Source organism: Coregonus clupeaformis, chromosome 23, assembly GCF_020615455.1.
Source record: "Coregonus clupeaformis isolate EN_2021a chromosome 23, ASM2061545v1, whole genome shotgun sequence".
Taxonomy (NCBI): Eukaryota; Metazoa; Chordata; class Actinopteri; order Salmoniformes; family Salmonidae; genus Coregonus; species Coregonus clupeaformis.
The window spans coordinates 33,121,837-33,142,159 of record NC_059214.1 but is presented as its reverse complement, the minus strand read 5'-3'; the positions used below and the strand labels follow the sequence as shown (position 1 = coordinate 33,142,159).

Genomic DNA, 20,323 nt, shown 5'->3' with positions numbered 1-20,323 from the left:
CTGGGTCCAGAGAAATGCTTTGCCTGGAGGGGTTTGTACATCAACGTACATCAACATCATAGTCACCGTCAGTCTTTGGTTTCAGTTCTCTCCCCGTTGTACTCAGCTCTGTGCTTGTTGCTTTCATTCTACAATCTACGCTTTGATGTTTCTAAAACAAACCCCAGAGAGAACCAACAGAATACAGCACAGGAGCCATTGCAATCACATATGATTTCCAAATCAAACATATAACAAATTGTACATAGAAGTAAACACATTTGAGTGAAGTATTTTTCTCTCTCTCTTTCCTTCACACCCTCCTTCTTTAGGCATCTTAGGCCTCCTTTGTGCTGGCCTTCATCTTCTCCACTGTTTCCTGTTTTTGAAAGAGAGAGAGAGAGAGAGAGAGAGAGAGAGAGAGAGAGAGAGAGAGAGAGAGAGAGAGAGAGAGAGAGAGAGAGAGAGAGAGAGAGAGAGAGAGAGAGAGAGAGAGAGAGAGAGAGAGAGAGAGAGAGAGAGAGAGAGAGAGAGAGAGAGAGAGAGAGAGAGAGAGAGAGAGAGAGAGAGAGAGAGAGAGAGAGAGAGAGAGAGAGAGAGAATGAGGAAGTGAGATAGAGGGAGAAAGAGGATGTGGGAGGAGAGTAGTAAATATTGTCATGAGAAGAACAATTGTATGCCATGTTACCATGGTTATATACAGTCGTGGTCAAAAGTTTTGAGAATGACACAAATATTAATTTTCACAAAGTCTGCTGCCTCAGTTTTTATGATGAAATTTGCATATATTCCAGAATGTTATGAAGAGTGATCTGATGAATTGCAATTAATTGCAAAGTCCCTCTTTGCCATGAAAATGAACTTAATCCCCCAAAAACATTTCCACTGCATTTCAGCCCTGCCACAAAAGGACCAGCTGATATCATGTCAGTGATTCTCTCGTTAACACAGGTGAGAGTGTTGACGAGGACAAGGCTGGAGATCACTCTGTCATGCTGATTGAGTTAGAATAACAGACTGGAAGCTTTAAAAGGAGAGTGGTGCTTGAAATCATTGTTCTTCCTCTGTTAACTATGGTTACCTGCAAGGAAACACGTGCCGTCATCATTGCTTTGCACAAAAAGGGCTTCACAGGCAAGGATATTGCTGCTAGTAAGATTGCACCTAAATCAACCATTTATCGGATCATCAAGAACTTCAAGGAGAGAGGTTCAATTGTTGTGAAGAAGGCTTCAGGGCGCCCAAGAAAGTCCAGCAAGCACCAGGACCGTCTCCTAAAGTTGATTCAGCTGCGGGATCGGGGCACCACCAGTGCAGAGCTTGCTCAGGAATGGCAGCAGGCAGGTGTGAGTGCATCTGCCCGCACAGTGAGGCGAAGACTTTTGGAGGATGGCCTGGTGTCAAGAAGGGCAGCTAGGAAGCCACTTCTCTCCAGGAAAAACATCAGGGACAGACTGATATTGTGCAAAAGGTACAGGGATTGGACTGCTGAGGACTGGGGTAAAGTCATTTTCTCTGATGAATCCCCTTTCCGATTGTTTGGGGCATCCGGAAAAAAGCTTGTCCGGAGAAGACAAGGTGAGCGCTACCATCAGTCCTGTGTCATGCCAACAGTGAAGCATCATGAGACCATTCATGTGTGGGGTTGTAAATCATTGTTCTTCCTCTGTAAAAAAAATTTAAATGTAAAAAATGGGTTGCTTCTCAGCCAAGGGAGTGGGCTCACTTACAATTTTGCCTAAGAACACAGCCATGAATAAAGAATGGTACCAACACATCCTCCGAGAGCAACTTTTCCCAACCATCCAAGAACAGTTTGGTGATGAACAATGCCTTTTCCAGCACCTTGCCATAAGGCAAAAGTGATAACTAAGTGGCTCGGGGAACAAAACATAGACATTTTGGGTCCATGGCCAGGAAACTCCCCAGACCTTAATCCCATTGAGAACTTGTGGTCGATCCTCAAGAGGCGGGTGGACAAACAAAACCCACAAATTCTAACAAACTCCAAGCGGCAGGTAGCTTAGTGGTTAAGAGCGTTGTGCCAGTAACCGAAAGGTCGCTGGTTCTAATCCCCGAGCCAACTAGGTGAAAAATCTGTCTGTGCCCTTGAGCAAGGCACTTAACCCTAATTGCTCCTGTAAGTTGCTCTGGATAAGAGCGTCTGCTAAATGACTAAAATGTAATTATGCAAGAATGGGCTGCCATCAGTCAGGATGTGGCCCAGAACTAATTGACAGCATGCCAGGGCGGATTGCAGAGGTCTTGAAAAAGAAGGGTCAACACAAAAATATTGACTCTTTGCATAAACTTAATGTAATTGTCAATAAAAGCCTTTGACACTTATGGAATGCTTGTAATTATACTTCAGTATACCATAGTAACATCTGACAAAAATATCTAAAAACACTGAAGCAGCAAACTTTGTGAAGACCAATACTTGTGTCATTCTCAAAACTTTTGCCCACGACTGTAGTTACAGATAAACACCCACACTCATTACCCTATTTTCCTCTACACATTTTTTTGTTATTTTGGTTCTGTACTCTAGCACTTTGAGTTTGAAAGGATACAATGACAATGAGGGTGAAGTGCAGACTGTCAGCTTTCATTTGAGGGTATCTTGATACATATCGGATGGACCGTTTAGAAATGACAGCACCTTTTGTACATGGTCCCCCCATTTTAAGGTACTACAAGTATTTGTTAAATTGGCTTCACAGATGTGTGTCATTAGGCAGGTGTATTCATTTGTGTCGTTAGTGAATGCAGGAGAGCTGTTGATGAATAGTATTGATTCTAGACATTGCTATTGCCTTTGGAGGTTGTTGTTGGGGTGTGACAACATGAGGAAGACAGCAGTGTCGATGCAAATGAAGCTGGCCGTCATAAGGCTCAGAAATGAAATTCAATCAATCAGGAACATTGAAAAAACACTGGCATGCCCAAGTCAACAGTTTGGTTCATAATTAACAAGAAAAAAAAAACTGGTGAACTCAATTATGTCAAAAGACCCGGTAGACCGAGGAAGACCACTGTAGTGGATGACCGGAGAATACTCTCTATGGTGAAGAAAACCCCCCTGACAACAGCCCAACAGATCAAAAACACTCTCCTGGATGCAGGTGTAGATGTGTCAAAGTCTACCATACATAGAAGACTACACCAGCAGGACTACAGAGGGTACACTACAAGATGCAAACCACTGATAAGCCTGGAGAACAGAAAGGCGAGATTACAGTTTGCTAAAAGCACCTAAAAGAGCCCCAAGAGTTCTGGAAAAAAGTATTGTGGACAGATGAGACAAAGATTAACATGTACCAGAGTGAAGGAAAGAGGAAAGTGTGGAGAAAAAAAAGAAATGCCCATGATCCAAAGCATACCACCTCATCCATGAAACATGGTGGACGGGGTGTTATGGCTTGGGCCTGTATGGCTGCCAGTGGAACAGGCTCACTTGTCTTCATCGATGATGTGACTGCAGACAGAAGTAGAACAATTAATTCTGAAGTCTACAGAAATATTTTATCTGCTCAGATAAAACCAAATGCCTCCAAACTCATTGGACGGCACTTCATCATGCAACAAGACAATGACCCTAAACATACTGCTAGAGCAGCAACGAAGGGGTTTTTGATGGCCAAAAAGTGGAAAATCCTTGACTGGCCGAGTCAATCACCGGATCTGAATCCAATTGAACATGCATTTTACATGCTGAAGAGGAGACTGAAGGCAATAAGTCCCCGAAACAAGCAGGAACTGAAGATGGCTGCAGTACAGGCCTGGCAGAGCATCACCAGGGAAGATACCCAGTGTCTGGTGATGTCGATGCATCACAGACTTCAAGCAGTCATTGCATGCAAAGGATATGCGACCAAATATTAACAATTATTACTTTATTCTACATTATGTTAAACTGTCCAATGTTTTTTGATGCCCGAAAATGGGGGGGACCATGTACAAAAGCTTCTATAATTTCTAAACGGTTCATCCGATATGTATGAAAATACCCTCAAATTAAAGCTGACAGTCTGCACTTCACCCTCATTGTCATTGTATCCTTTCAAACTCAAAGTGATAGAGTACAGAATCAAATAACAAAAAAATGGTCACTGTCCAATGAATTATGGTGCTCACTGTATACACACACTCACGCACATACACACACACACACACACACACACACACAAGAGGTTGAGACATTTGTAGTACTGTATGAGTTGTTTTTTATTGGCATGCATACTCCTTATAGACTCAGCATTCCTTTCAGAATAAAAACCTAGTTTTCACCTAGCTATGCAACTTTTACACAAACATTTAACAAGGACTAAACCACATAGCTCTAAGTTTTATACCAAAATTCTGCCAAGAATAGTCTTGCCCATTCCAATTGTGGTTTAAAGCTTGCAGGACAAGAGACCTCTACCGTGTATGTCTGCAGGTTTTAAGGCACTGATAATTCTCACAATTCTCAAAATAAGTGGGATTTTGACAAATAAAAAATAACAAAACAAATATGACACACCACAACACACTTGTAGGCAGTACACACTCTCTCAAAAACCCTCCCTCATCACAGACACACATTATTTCACATACGCATGCACTCTGAGTTAGAGATGCGTCAAAGCTACGTTAGCTGACAGCGAGGCTATTCCTTATGACTGATCTTTGACAAGCACAGGTATAGTGTTGTTGCTGGGTCCAGAGAAATGCTTTGCCTGGAGGGGTTCGTACATCATCGTACATCAACATCATAGTCACCGTCAGTCTTTGGTTTCAGTTCTCTCCCTGCTGTACTCAGCTCTGTGCTTGGTGCTTGTTGCTTTCATTCTACAATCTACGCTTCGATGTTTCTAAAACAAGCACCTGAGAGAGTCAACGGAATATAGGACAGGTGCCATTGCAATCACATATGATCTCCAAATCAAGCATATAACAAATTGTACATAGAAGCAAACACATTTGTCAAAAAGCATAGGATTCTAACTAAATGGGACGATCCACTAAGGCCTGCAACTATGCTGCTAGTCATAGAAGGAGAAGTGCATTGGTCAAGTAGTATCAAGTAGTAATGGACATCCCCTTCCCCTGCAACAGGACATTATCATCTTTTTGCTCAACATTTCTCTAACACATCTGGAAGGACTTTAAAGGTGATTTTATTCCTTGATGGAGAAAGGTGTCCCGACAATTCACTACAAACATCTCTCATGTTTCTCATCGCCAACCATTTACCGTTTGCTATTTTACAAACAAAAGCCATACCAACAAATACTGTGTTTATAATGCATTGAAAACAATTTAAAAAAAGTTAGCGGTAGAAAATGGCCCCATTCCTTGTGCAGGGGTGCAGTAACACAATAGAGCATGAAGACAGTACTTAACTCAAGGAACTCCAAAAATAATAGTTTTGACTGCCCCTGCATCTAACACACATAAACAAAAAGACACATAGTAAAAAAGCTATAATAATGAACATATAAGTAAATTCAGCGACAGCACAGGGCCTCATCAAGAATGGAGGAAGAGTGAAGTCTTTTTCTCTCTCTCTTTCCTTCACACCCTCCTTCTTTAGGCATCTTAGGCCTCCTTTGTGCTGGCCTTCATTTTCTCCAGTGTTTCCTGTTTTTGAAAGAGAGAGAGAGAGAGAGAGAGAGAGAGAGAGAGAGAGAGAGAGAGAGAGAGAGAGATGTGGGGATAGAGGGAGAAAGCGGATCTGGGAGGAGAGTGTTAAATATTGTCATGAGAAGAACAATTGTATGCCATGTTGCCATGGTTATATAGTTACAGATAAACACCCACACTCATTACCCCATTTTCCTCTACACAGTGTCGAGGATGACTTTCTCTTAGTTCCTCTTGTGTAGGGATCTCTACCAGTTCTTAACTTCAATATTGGCTTACATTTTAGTATTAATAAATTCAGCCCACAGGGCTGGATGTTGTTGTTGGATGTTGGAAGATATTCTGTTTGAGGACAGAGTACATGAACTCGCTGACTCTGCTATTGCTGAGAGCCAGAACTGCTCCCTCATGAGTTTAACTAAAGCAATACAGACACACACACAGACACACACACACACACACACACACAAACGAGTCACACGGTCTGCACAAGGTTAGTCATCAATAAAGCACAACTCGCCCAACTCTTTATAGACAAATTCCAGAGCTACCCCATATGTCTGGGGAGATTGTAGAGTGGCCCGGTATGTCCCTTGAACTTTGCCCCCGCCCCACCCCCGTTGCCCCTGGCGACAGGCTGACCTGGTGCTTGTTGAGCTCGGCCACACGGAGACTCCATTCCTCCTCGGTCATCTCCTGCCCTGCCTCCCCGGTCTCCTCGACGACCGCTGTCTTGTCTAAGAAAGAGATGCAAAGGATGAAAGAATTACAGGATCAATTGGAGAGAGAGAAAGACAGGTGTTGAGTCCTTATCTGTAAGTCCGGTATGTGGTTCGGATGACTTGTAGATGAATCAGTGTGTCTATACAGGTGTGCTGGTGTGCCTCTCCTCACCATTGCAGGTCATGGCTGTGCAGACCCAGTTGCCGCAGGCACACACACAGCGGTTACACTCCACCTGTGTCTCAGCCCCATCCTCATAGGTCTCATCCTCCAGTGCACACTCTGCAGACGAGGGGGACACATAGAATTTAGATGAAAAATACATTGGGTACAGCAGTTATAGTGCCTCTCATACACACCAGATGTAACACTAAAGTCTGTTCAAGTGACCAGAAATAATTACATATCCTCTGTTTTACTTGAATCGGTTTGTTCTAGCTGTCTAAATAAAACATTTAACGCAGTTAAGTAGTGCTGTAGTCCGCAGCAGAGAGAGAGCACTGGAGCGATAGAGAGTGAGAGTGTGTGTACAGTATGTTAAAGCATTCTACTATCTGTATCCTTGGCTCTGGTGAGGCCCCAGGGTAGGCTCTGTGTTCTGGACTGGAATGTGTGCTGCTGCCTGCTGCAGCTGTGAGTGAAGTCATAGGGCTCTCTCCCAGAACCGCTCTTCCTATCACACTGAACTTTCCCCTGCATCATTAATGCACAACTTTGATCAACTCAGTACAGTACAAAAGACCAAGAAAAAATACAGTTGTCTGTAAATAAATCACATTGAGCTGTTTTTGCTGCATTGAATTGTAAGTATTTTAGGGTGAGTTACAATGGATTTGCCTGCGGGTGTGGTGAATAAGTTAGCTACTTTGATTACCATATGTACATCCCATGCACTGTAAACAAATACTGCATGTTTACTGCATGTGTCTAAGAGGTTGATATAGAGGTATTTGTGTAATGAACTGAGAAAAAAAGCATGTGTGATGTCAGCAGTAGTGTGCAGTGTTGTCATCATAGTAATTGGGTCAAGGGTCATGTGTCTGTGAGCTCACTCTTCTCAGGTGGGTTGAAGCCGGGCTTCAGGCAGTTGAGGAACTCATCGAAGCTCAGCTTCCAGTCAGTATTCTCATCGGACAGCTCTATCAGGGCATCCACACACAGGCTCCTGGGAAGAGCAGAGAGAAACACACACACAGGTTCACATTCACTGCCTGTACTCATAGCTAAGTACAGTGCATTCGGAAAGTATTCAGACCCCTTGACTTTTTCCACATTTTGTTACGCTTACACGAGCAATGGACATTAGACCGGTGGAAATCTGTCCTTTGGTCTGATGAGTCCAAATTTGAGATTCTTGGTTCCAACCGCCGTGTCTTTGTGAGACGCAGAGTAGGTGAACGGATGATCTCTGCATGTGTGGTTTCCACCGTGAAGCATGGAGGAGGAGGTGTGATGGTGTGGGGGTGCTTTGCTGGTGACACTGTCAGTGATTTATTTAAAATTCAATGCACACTTAACCAGCATGGCTACCACAGCATTCTGCAGCGATACGCCATCCCATCCGGTTTGCGCTTAATGGGACTATCATTTGTTTTTCAACAGGACAATGACCCAACACCTCCAGGCTCTACAAGGAATATTTGACCAAGAAGGAGAGTGATGGAGTGCTGCATCAGATGACCTGGCCTCCATAATCATCCGATCTCAACCCAATTGAGATGGTTTGGGATGAATTGGACCGCAAAGTGAAGGAAAAGCAGCCAACAAGTGCTCAGCATATGTGGGAACTCCTTCAAGACTGTTGGAAAAGCATTCCAGGTGAAGCTGGTTGAGATCATGCCTAGAATGTTCAAAGCTGTCATCAAGGTAAAGGGTGGCTACTTTGAAGAATCTAAAATATATTTTGATTTGTTTAACACTTTTTTGGTTACTACATGATTCCATATGTGGTATTTCATAGTTTTGATGTCTTCACTATTATTCTACAATGTAGAAAATAGTAAAAATAAAGAAAAAACCCTTAAATGAGTAGGTGTGTCCAAACTTTTGACTGGTACTGTATATACAAATAAAGATGAAATAGCATGCACGCAAGTACACACACACAAGCACACACACACTGACCTGAGCAGCCTGTTGTTCTCCTGGTCTGAATATGACTGCATGTCCACCTTGGAGTCATTATGTTGGATGAACTTAAGGAGCTCTGAGGAGTCCAGCTGGGAGTCACCATTGTCGTAGTTCTGTACACACACACACACACACACACACACACACACACACACACACACACACACACACACACACACACACACACACACACACACACACACACACACACACACACAGAGAAACGAGCAGAGTTAGTAGAAGTAGAGAAGAGAAGAGTGTCATGGGCCTCTGTAGGCTAATATAAAATCATACAAGTGAATAATAACCAGAAAACCTAATCAAATATATTTTAGCCTCCAAGCATAACCCAATCTCCACTCCCCCCACTCTCACTTTTCTTCTGGTCATATCAATTCCTCTCTCAATCATTTTCTAAATATCTCCCTCTACCTGATAAAAACCCTGCTTCCAAGACTGCTAATCCAGAGTGAACTTTGCACTTTGAGACTGTCTGTGGCAGTCATCACCTGTGGTGAGTGATTTTGAAGGAGTCAGGCGCAGGAGGGTAAATCACAGAATAAAAGGGTTTATTTCCGAAAACACAGCGGCACGTACTGTAGCAATAAATCAAACACTCCAGTGCGTAAATCAGGCGCACTGGGAAAAAAACAAGGCACACAGGGAAATATCCCGGCGATATAAAATACAAGGAGCTCCACCAAGCTAATCTAACCTCCACAATAAACAATCACACACAAAGACAAGGGGGCAGAGGGAACACTTATACAGGTACTGATGAGGGGATATGAACCAGGTGTGTGTAATAAACAAGACAAAACAAATGGAATGATGAGATGAGGAGCGGCAGTGGCTAGAAGGCTGGTGATGACGAACGCCAAAGCCTGCCCGAACAAGGAGAGGAGGCAGCTTCGGAGGAAGTCGTGACATCACCAGTGGTCATCGGTCGCCTGACAACCCTACATTGTAAAGGGGTTGCAGTGAATTTGACAGTAACTTACAGGCAGCTATTGGTAAGTAAGTTACTGTATTTCAGAGTGCAATACACCTACTGTAATCTCAATACAGTAGCAAAGTACTGTGTAATGACATAGTTCAATACCGTCGAATTGACTGTATTGCACTGTAAAAAAGCAATTATTTCACCGTCCACAACATTTCCCCACAATGCACAATCATTTACAGTATGCTACAGTTTAATGCATTCATAGTATTTTACAGTTGATAATACCCAGAATTACTGTATAAATTACAGTTTTCCATTACAGTGTAGAGCCCTCCTCCAATTAAAGCTTATTGAAGGGACAAATGGAAATCTTTAACAGCCATAGAGTTATATTCTATAGAGAAATTGACAGACATACTGTGTAGGGAGAGGAAGTGAGACAGTCTCCAGAGAGAGAGAAATAGAAAGAGAGAGAGAGAGAGAGAAGGAGAGAGAGTAAGAGAGTGACAGAGTGGCTGTGGCCCTGTCAGATAAGGGGATTGAGGGGTTTGGATGCTGGGACCTGTTGCCCCCACGGGGGTCACAGAGTATGGACCGCTATATTTGGGTGGAGGGATACTTTAAGACTCCATTATATCTTTAGTGGGTAGATGTAGTGGTGTGTGGGACTACAGTGCCTTCGGAAAGTATTCAGACCCCTAGACTGTTTCCACATTATGTTACGTTACAGTCTTATTATAAAATTGATTAAAACATGTTTTTTTCTTATCAATCTACACACAATACCCCATAATGGCAAAGCAAAAACAGGTTTTGAGAAATCTTTGCAAATGTTTTACAAATAAAAAACTGAAATATACCAATTACATAAGTATTCAGACCATTTACTCAGTACTTTGTTGAAGCACCTTTGACAGTGATTACAGCATTGAGTATTCTTGGGTATGACGCTACAAGCTTGGCACACCCGTATTTGCGGTGTTTCTCCCATTCTTCTCTGCAGATCCTTTCAAGCTTTGTCAGGTTGGATGGGGATCGTTGCTGCACAGTAACCAGTGGAGATTATTTGCAAGTCTCTCCAGAGATGTTTGATCGGGTTCAAGTCCGGGCTCTGGCTGGGCCACTCAAGGACATTCAGAGACTTTTCCCGAAGCCACTCCTGCGTTGCCTTGGCTGTGTGCTTAGGGGCGTTGTCCTGTTGGAAGGTGAACCTTTGCCCCAGTCTGAGGTCCTGAGCGCTCTGGAGCAGGTTTTCATCAAGGATCTCTCTGTACTTTGCTCTGTTCATCCTGACTAATCCCCCAGTCCCTGCCACTGAAAAATTATGCTACCACCACGCTTCACCATAGGGATAGTGCCAGGTATCCTCCAGATGTGACGCTTGGCATTCAGGCCAAAGAGTTCAATCATGGTTTCATCAGACCAGAGAATCTTGTTTCTCATGATCTGAGAGTCTTAAGGTGCCTTTTGGCAAACTCTTCTGTCTGGCCAATCTACCATAAAGGCCTGATTGGTGGAGTTCTGCAGAGATGGTTGTCCTTCTGGAAGTTTCTCCCATCTCCACAGAGGAACTCTAGAGCGCTGTCAGAGTGACCATTGGGTTCTTGGTCACCTCCCTGACCAAGGCCCTTCTCCCCCGATTGCTCAGTTTGGCCGGGCGGCCAGCTCTAGGAAGAGTCTTGGTGGTTCCAAACTTCTTCCATTTAAGAATGATGGAGGCCACTGTGTTCTTGGGGACCTTCAATGCTGCAGAACTGTGTTGGTACCCTTCCCCAGATCTGTGCCTCAACACAATCCTGTCTCGGAGCTCTACGGACAATTCCTTCGACCTCATGGCTTGGTTTTTGCTCTGACATGCACTGTCAACTGTGGGACCTTATATAGACAGGTGTGTGCCTTTCCAAATCATGTCCAATCAATTGAATTTAACACAGGTGGACTCCATTCAAGTAGTAGAAACGTCTCAAGGATGATCAATGGAAACAGGATGCACCTGAGCTCAATTTCGAGTCTCATAGCAAAGGGTTTGAATGCTTATGTAAATAAGGTATTTCTGTTTTATTTAATTTTAATACATTTGCAAAAATTTCAAAAAAGCTGTTTTCGCTTTGTCATGATGGGGTATTGTGTGTAGATTGCTGAGGATTTGTATTTATTTAATCCATTTTAGAATAAGGCTGTAACGTAACAAAATGTGGAGAATGTCAACGGGTCTGAATACTTTCCGAAGGCACTGTATACTAAAGGCTCCATTATATCACTATGCTCTGTCTCTGTGGAGAGTTAATGGAACTCTCAGACACATGAGGCACATAGAGGAGACAGGAGAACAATGGTATTTTGATTTCACATTAATCTTTCTCATGTTTCCATGTGTGTAGAAGAAACAGTAACAAGTGGAGATAAATTAAACGTTTCTGAACATCGACTGCAATTCTCCTTTAAGGCCATCTCTGAGCCAATGGGAGAGTGGCAGGGCCAGGGGTACTTCACCACAGGAGGGGGATGGTCATTAAGGAGAGTTACGGCCGTCCACTGACATGCATGAGACGGCTGTCACATAAATGATCAGGCAGGGTTTGAGGTAGCTTTGATGATTTAGGGTGGAAAGGAAGAGAGGGTGGATGGAGAGATGGAGGGAGGGATGGATGGAGGGATAAAGGTTACAGTACCAGTCTGAGAGTGTAAGGGAATAAAGATGGGGGGTATGTGATTAGTAATGGGGGGTACAGGAGACCATAGGCTGGCCAGTGTGAGAGAGGGGCTGAAGGTTAGGGGGTGTCCTTCCTGTGAAAACCCAATAGTTTCCAGTCACCTCTCCTAGTTGTAACAGCTTATGACAAATGCTATGTGCTATGTGGAGGGTAAAAACAGCTTTAATCAGTGTGACTAATTCATTTTCCTTATGGTCCAAAACATACAGTGAGGGATAAAAGTATTTGATCCCCTGCTGATTTTGTACGTTTGCCCACTGACAAAGAAATGATCAGTCTAAAATTTTAATTGTAGGTTTATTTGAACAGTGAGAAAAAATCCAGAAAAACGCATGTCAAAAATGTTATAAATTGATTTGCATTTTAATGAGGGAAATAAGTATTTGACCCCTCTGCAAAACATGACTTAGTACTTAGTGGCAAAACCCTTGTTGGCAATCACAGAGGTCAGACGTTTCTTGTAGTTGGCCACCAGGTTTGCACACATCTCAGGAGGGATTTTGTCCCACTCCTCTTTGCAGATCTTTTCCAAGTCATTAAGGTTTCGAGGCTAACGTTTGGCAACTCGAACATTCAGCTCCCTCCACAGATTTTCTATGGGATTAAGGTCTGGAGACTGGCTAGGCCACTCCATGACCTTAATGGGCTTCTTCTTGAGCCACTCCTTTGTTGCCTTGGCCGTGTGTTTTGGGTCATTGTTATGCTGGAATACCCATCCACGACCCATTTTCAATGCCCTGGCTGAGGGAAGGAGGTTCTCACCCAAGATTTGCCGATACATGGCCCTGTCCATCGTCCCTTTGATGCGGTGAAGTTGTCCTGTCCCCTTAGCAGAAAAACACCCCCAAAGCATAATGTTTCCACCTCCATGTTTGACGTGGGGATGGTGTTCTTGGGGTCATAGGCAGCATTCCTCCTCCTCCAAACACGGCAAATTGAGTTGATGCCAAAGAGCTCCATTTTGGTCTCATCTGACCACAACACTTTCACCCAGTTCTCCTCTGAATCATTCAGATGTTCATTGGCAAACTTCAGACGGGCACGTATATGTGTTTTCTTGAGCAGGGGGACCTTGCGGGCGCTGCAGGATTTCAGTCCTTCACGGCGTAGTGTGTTACCAATTGTTTTCTTGGTGACTATGGTCCCAGCTGCCTTGAGATCATTGACAAGATCCTCCCGTGTAGTTCTGGGCTGATTCCTCACCGTTCTCATGATCATTGCAACTCCACGAGGTGAGATCTTGCATGGAGCCCCAGGCCAAGGGAGATTGACAGTTCTTTTGTGTTTCTTCTATTTGCGAATAATCGCACCAACTGTTGTCACCTTCTCACCAAACTGCTTGGCGATGGTCTTGTAGCCCATTCCAGCCTTGTGTAGGTCTACAATCTTGTCCCTGACATCCTTGGAGAGCTCTTTGGTCTTGGCCATGGTGGAGAGTTTGGAATCTGATTGATTGATTGCTTCTGTGGACAGGTGTCTTTTATACAGGTAACAAGCTGAGATTAGGAGCACTCCCTTTAAGAGTGTGCTCCTAATCTCAGCTCGTTACCTGTATAAAAGACACCTGGGAGCCAGAAATCTTTCTGATTGAGTGGGGGTCAAATACTTATTTCCCTCATTAAAATGCAAATCAATTTATAACATTTTTGACATGCGTTTTTCTGGATTTTCTTGTTGTTATTCTGTCTCTCACTGTTAAAATAAACCTACCATTAAAATTATAGACTGATCATGTCTTTGTCAGTGGGCAAACGTACAAAATCAGCAGGTGATCAAATACTTTTTTCCCTCACTGTAGGAAGTCGTGTACACAAAACATGTCTCAAGTTCATAGTTTCGGACTTCATAGAACAGATATCGCAACTGAAACGCTTGTTTGACACACACGCACACACACACACACACACACACACACACACACACACACACGCACACACACCTTGAAGTATTTCAACAAGATTTCAGTGAAGTTGGAGCCTCTGACAAACCAGCCGTCTGGGACCACCTCAGTCTGCAGCCACTGGATCACATGATGCCTCAACTCATTACGGTCTGCTACATAACACACCACTAGAGAGAGAGAGAGAGAGACAGAGAGAGAGAGAGCAAGAGAGAGAGAGAGAGGAGCCCCAGGACAACAACACAATTAGACCCAACCAAATCATGAAAGACCTAAAAGAGAATTACTTGACACATTGGAAAGAATTAACAAAAAAACAGAGCAAACTAGAATGCTATTCGGCTCTAAACAGAGAGTACACAGTGGCAGAATACCTGACCACTGTGACTGACCCAAACTTAAGGAAAGCTTTGACTATGTACAGACTCAGTGAGCATAGCCTTGCTATTGAGAAAGGCCGCTGTAGGCAGACCTGGCTCTCAAGAGAAGACAGGCTATGTGCACACTGCCCACAAAATGAGGTGGAAACTGAGCTGCACTTCCTAACCTCCTGCCAAATGTATGACCATATTAGACACATATTTCCCTCAGATTACAGAGATCCACAAAGAATTTGAAAACAAACCCAATTTTGATAAACTCCCTTATCTACTGGATGAAAAACCACAGTGTGCCATCACAGCTGCAAGATTTGTGACCTGTTGCCACAAGAAAAGGGCAACCAGTGAAGAACAAACACCATTGTAAATACAACCCATATTTATTTTCCCATTTGTACTTTAACTATTTGCATATTGTTACAACACTGTATATATACATAATATGACATTTGAAATGTCTTTATTCTTTTGGAACTTCTGAGTGTAATGTTTACTGTTAATATTTATTGGTTATTTCACTTTTGTTTACTATCTACTTCACTTGCTTTGGCAATGTTAACATACGTTTCCCATGCCAATAAAGCCCTTAAATTGAATTGAAATTGAATTGAGAGAGAGAGAGAGAAGGAAAGAGGAGGAGTGAGAGGGGGTGAGAGAGAGAGAGAAAGAGAGAGAGAGGGGGGGTGAGTGAGTGAGAGAGAGAGAGAGAAAGAGAGAGAGGGACAGAGCCGTAGAGAAAGATAGTGTCACGATCGTCGGTGAGAGAGGAGGACCAAGGCGCAGCGTTGCAGACGAACATACTCTTTATTTATGAACACGATCAAAACAACAAAACGATAACGTGACAGTTCACGGTCTAACACAAACCAACACGAACAAGAACCCACAAACACAACGGGAAAAACAGACAGTTTAAATATGGCTCCCAATCAGAGACAACCAGCCACAGCTGACACTCGTTGCCTCTGATTGGGAGTCACTCAGGCCAACATAGAAATAAACTACATAGATCTACACACCCTGGCTCAACATAACAGTGTCCCCAGAGCCAGGGCGTGACAGTACCCCCCCCTAAAGGCGCGGACTCCGACCGCGCCAACTAAATACCACAGGGGAGGGACCGGGTGGGCACTCCGCCTTGGCGGCGGATCCGGCTCCGGGCCTGTTCCCCACTCCCTCTCCAACCCCCCAAAGTACCCCTGGTCCGGTCTGGCCCCGCTGGCCGGAGCTGGACTGCACACTGATGGAGCGGATTGCTCTAGCTCCGGCGTAACGCATCTGACCGGTGCCGGACCAGGCACCAGTGGAACAGGCACGGGCCGTGCCGGACTGACGACGCCCACCACTGGCTTGGTGTGGAGAACAGGCACGGGCCGTGCTGGACTGACGACGCAAACCACTGGCTTGGTGTGAGGAGCAGGAGCGGGCCGAACCGGGCTGGCGACGCGCACCATTGGCTTGGTGCGGGAAGTAGGAGCGGACCGGACCAGGCTGACGATACGCACCCCTGGCTTGGTGCGTGGAGCAGGAACGGGCTGGACCGGGCTGACGACTCGCACCCCTGGCTTGGTGCGAGTGGCAGGAACAGGCCGGACCGGGCTGGCGACGCGCACCATAGGCTTGGTGCGGGGAGCAGGAACAGGCCGGGCCGAGCTGGCGACGCGCACCGTAGGCTTGGTGCGAGGGGCAGGAGCAGGCCGGGCCGGGCTGGCTACGCGCACCGTAGGCTTGGTGCGAGGGGCAGGAACAGGCCGGGCTGGGCTGGCGACGCGCACCGTACACTTGGTGCGGGGAGCAGGAACAGACCGGACCATACTGGGGACACACACCACTGGCCCTACACCGGGATCTGGAACGGGCCGGACTGGTAACACACCCCAGTACCTCTCGCCGTGCCTCTACACCTTCCATCCCCTCTTCGACCAGTGGCCCCCGTAACCTGGCGGCCTCCTCTGCCAACCCGCTGGACCGCTCTATCGCGGCCTCCTGCTGCCCCGACGTCGTGAGCCCCCCCCCCTAAAAATTTTCTGGGGTTCTCTCCTCCCCGTGGGCCAGGCCTCTATAATTCTCGCCCAACTCTCGCTCTTCTGCTTCCAACCCCCCCCATTCAGCTCCTCATTGGGCTTGACCCAGTCGAAGCTCTTCCTCCACTGTTCCCAAGTCCACCCTCTCTGCTCCTCACTAGGCTTGACCCAGTCGAGGTTGCCACGGAGATCTGCTAGCGATGGCTCCTGGACACGCTGCTTGGTCCAGTTTTGGTGGGTTCTTCTGTCACGATCGTCGGTGAGAGAGGAGGACCAAGGCGCAGCGTTGCAGACGAACATACTCTTTATTTATGAACACGATCAAAACAACAAAACGATAACGTGACAGTTCACGGTCTAACACGAACAAGAACCCACAAACACAACGGGAAAAACAGACAGTTTAAATATGGCTCCCAATCAGAGACAACCAGCCACAGCTGACACTCGTTGCCTCTGATTGGGAGTCACTCAGGCCAACATAGAAATAAACTACATAGATCTACACACCCTGGCTCAACATAACAGTGTCCCCAGAGCCAGGGCGTGACAGATAGATAATGTGACACAGTCAAAAACCACAATCTAACAGGTACTCTAGCCATTCTGACAGTCTCTAGAATGATAAAGGGAATGCACACAATCCCTGTTCTGTCCAGAGCACACCAGTTCCTCCCAGCTCATTATGTGCCCAAATGAACAGTCCTGAGCCCTAACCCTGCACACTCCCTATCAGTTAACTGAAGTGTGGTTATCACTAGTGCAATAAGAGATCAGTAGAGCACTGACAGAGCTCTGAGAGAGGTGTACTATGTCTGATAAAGCCCCATAAGGACTAGAGTAAATAAAAGCTGAGAGATACAGAGCTCTGATTGGCTCAGAGCCCACAGATCTACGGCTTCACACTCACTCACCTGGGCTGGCAGCTGCATGCTCTGCTTTCTTCTCTTCAGACGACAAAGAGAGAGAGAGAGAGAGAGAGAGAGAGAGAGAGAGAGAGAGAGAGAGAGAGAGAGAGAGAGAGAGAGAGAGAGAGAGAGAGAGAGAGAGAGAGACAGAGAGAGAGAGACAGAGCGAGAGAGAGAGACAGAGAGAGACAGAGAGAGACAGAGAGAGACGACAGAGAGAGAGAGAGAGAGAGAGAGAGAGAGAGAGCAGAGAGAGACAGAGAGAGACAGAGAGAGACAGAGAGAGAGACACAGAGAGAGAGAAAGAGAGAGAGAGAGAGAGAGAGAGAGAGAGAGAGAGAGAGAGAGAGAGAGAGAGAGAGACAGAGAGAGACAGAGAGAGAAAGAGAGAAATAAAAAGAGAGACAGAGAGAGAGAGAAAAAAGAGAGGATCACAGAGAGAGAAAGGGAGAGTGAGAGAAAGAGAACAGCTTTAATTAATTGTTTTACAGTATCTAGTGTTTTTCCCCATCTAGTGTTTTTCACCATATCATTGTCACATTGCCACAATAACCATTAATGCCCATGGACACCATGACATGATGGCCTCTCTGTGACACTCCTACAACAACAGACGAGTAACTGATTTATCATCAACCTGATCAATGTCCAGGCCAACAGACAGACAAGAAGAGGTCATTGGGTGTATAGGTTCAAAGTTCAACACTTGCTAAATCGAAGATGAGTCTGGGACCATATATGTCACCTGTATGTCGGATGATGATAGGATAGCCTTATATGGGCAACAGCTGACCTGTCAGCTCACACGTATCACTGACTGTGTCATGACAACCAGAGATTATACCCCTGAGCATATAGGCATCAGATAGCAATAGAGGTCAGTAATGTGCTATACACACACAAAGTTAACAAGAAAGTGTGTGTGTGTGTGTGTGTGTTTTCCCCACCCTGGCAGTGTCCATCGTGGGCCACCTGGATCTTGAGGCCAGTGAGACATGCGTCTCGGTGGAGCTCACAGTGGTTGCGGTATGTCTTACCGTTACTGCCACACACTAAACGCTTGTGGGGCTTACAGCTCTAGAGAGAGAGAGAAAGGTAGAGAGAGAGAGAGAGAGAGAGAGAGAGAGAGAGAGAGAGCGAGAGAAGAGAGAGAGAGAGAGAGAGAGAGAGAGAGAGAGAGAGAGAGAGAGAGAGAGAGAGAGAGAGAGAGAGAAGGTGGGTGGGAGGGGAGAGGGAGAGGGAGAGATAAAGAGAGAGCGATAAAGTGAGAGGGTGGGAGAAGAGAGAAAGAGAGAGAAAGAGAGAGAGAAAGGGAGAAAGAGAGAGAGGGAGGGTGGGTGGGAGGAGAGAGGGAGAGATAAAGAGAGAGCAATAAAGTGAGAGGGTGGGAGAAGAAAGAAAGAGAAAGAGAGAGGGAGAGAAAGGGAGAAAGAGAGAGTGAGAGAGGGAGAAAGACAGAGGGGGAGAGAGAGAGAGGGAGAGACGGAGAGAGAGAGAAAGACAGAGGGAGAGAGAGAGAGAGAGAGAGAAAGTTATAGCTATGTAAATATACACTTGACTTTGACACTCTTAAAGGATACAATGAAACCCTATCCTTAATTATCTTAAAGCTGCAATATGTACGTTTTTGGGCGACCCGACCAAATTCACATAGAAATTAGAGTTGTGATCTGTCATTCTTATTGAAAGCAAGTCTAAGAAGCAGTAGATCTGTTCTATGTGCACTATTTCTATGCTTCCCGTTCTTAAGTGTCATTTTTGCGTCTTTTACTTTCGGTTTTGTACACCAGCTTCAGACAGCTGAAATATACAATAATTTTGGTTATGGAAAATATATTTCACAGCGGTTTAGATGGTACAATGATTCTCTACACAATACTTGCTTGTTTTATCACATAAACTGAAATTAGGTGAACTATTTGAATTTTAGCAACCAGGAAATGGAGGAGCAATATCTGCATAGTGCATCTTTAAAGGTGACACTGACATTATCAGGCATTTCTAAATGACCCTGAATAGAAAGATCAGCCATTTCTTAATGACCCTGAAAAAAAAGATCAGCCATTTCTTATGTAACTCTGTGTTATTGTTGTTTTTTATCGCACTGCTTTGCTTTATCTTGGCCAGGTTGCAGTTGTAAATGAGAACTTGTTCTCAACTGGCTTACCTGGTTAAAAAAAGGTGGGGGAAAAAAAAGATATATATATATATATAAATGACCCTGAATAAAAAGATCAAGCCAAAATTGGCATACCTGGACAAACAACACTCTCACATGCTGATAAACTCTGTTATGCACGCACACACAGGCACACTCATGCATAGGCACACACACACACACACACACACACACGCACGCACAAGCTAACTAACAAGTATATTCATAGTACATTCCGTATGTTCTGTATTTCTCTTCAATATATCACATTCTGTTATTTTATACAACATTTAATTGAAATAGTATTTGTATTGACTTGTATTTTGTGCATTTACGTACTATTGCTCTAGTCTTGTATTTATTGTTAACATTGCATGGTAAGGAAGCTTTCTAGTAAGCATTTCATAGAACCGTTTACACAGTATCCTGTGCATATGACCATGATTTGACGTGACTCACCTCTATACACAAGCAGCTGGGCTCTCCCTTCTCAGTGACGGCACACTCTCTTCCTGCGCCACAGAACACATTGGCACAAACCTTACTTTTAGTCTGCACCTCCTGAGGAAAGAGAAAACACACATTGTTAGTATTGAAAACATACACACACAGCTTTGGCATTTAAAACTCGCAGGTAAGGACACTGTCAGCGATAAGGACAGAACCTGGAGAAAATACTGTAATTACATGTCATAGACACAAGGTGGCAATGTTGCGCGATTCTCAGAGAGGCCGGAGTTTGGAATAGAATCAGTGGTTTCACACAGAAATTAGTAAAGACACTGTGCCAGGTGGGGTGAGATTCAGCATGCTCCTATAATACTCTCCATCAT

General features: G+C 44.8%; 1 protein-coding gene across 2 annotated transcripts in view; it reads right to left on the bottom strand.

Moving 5' to 3' along the window:
* Positions 1-203: 203 nt before the first annotated feature.
* LOC121537082 (follistatin-related protein 1) overlaps positions 204-20,323 on the bottom strand; it is a 65,840-nt gene continuing 45,720 nt past the window's right edge. The window contains exons 3-11 of one of the 2 annotated variants that reach the window (XM_041844844.2): positions 19,950-20,051; positions 18,280-18,409; positions 17,339-17,371; positions 14,060-14,190; positions 8,455-8,573; positions 7,383-7,495; positions 6,502-6,612; positions 6,250-6,344; positions 204-358 (exon numbers count right to left, since the gene is read on the bottom strand). In XM_041844844.2, coding sequence (XP_041700778.2) covers positions 317-358; positions 6,250-6,344; positions 6,502-6,612; positions 7,383-7,495; positions 8,455-8,573; positions 14,060-14,190; positions 17,339-17,371; positions 18,280-18,409; positions 19,950-20,051 — 876 coding nt within the window. In that variant the 3' untranslated portion in view covers positions 204-316. Of the gene's footprint in view, positions 359-4,196; positions 5,605-6,249; positions 6,345-6,501; positions 6,613-7,382; positions 7,496-8,454; positions 8,574-14,059; positions 14,191-17,338; positions 17,372-18,279; positions 18,410-19,949; positions 20,052-20,323 lie in introns of those variants that run through there. The other variant, XM_041844845.2, reaches the window with a different exon arrangement.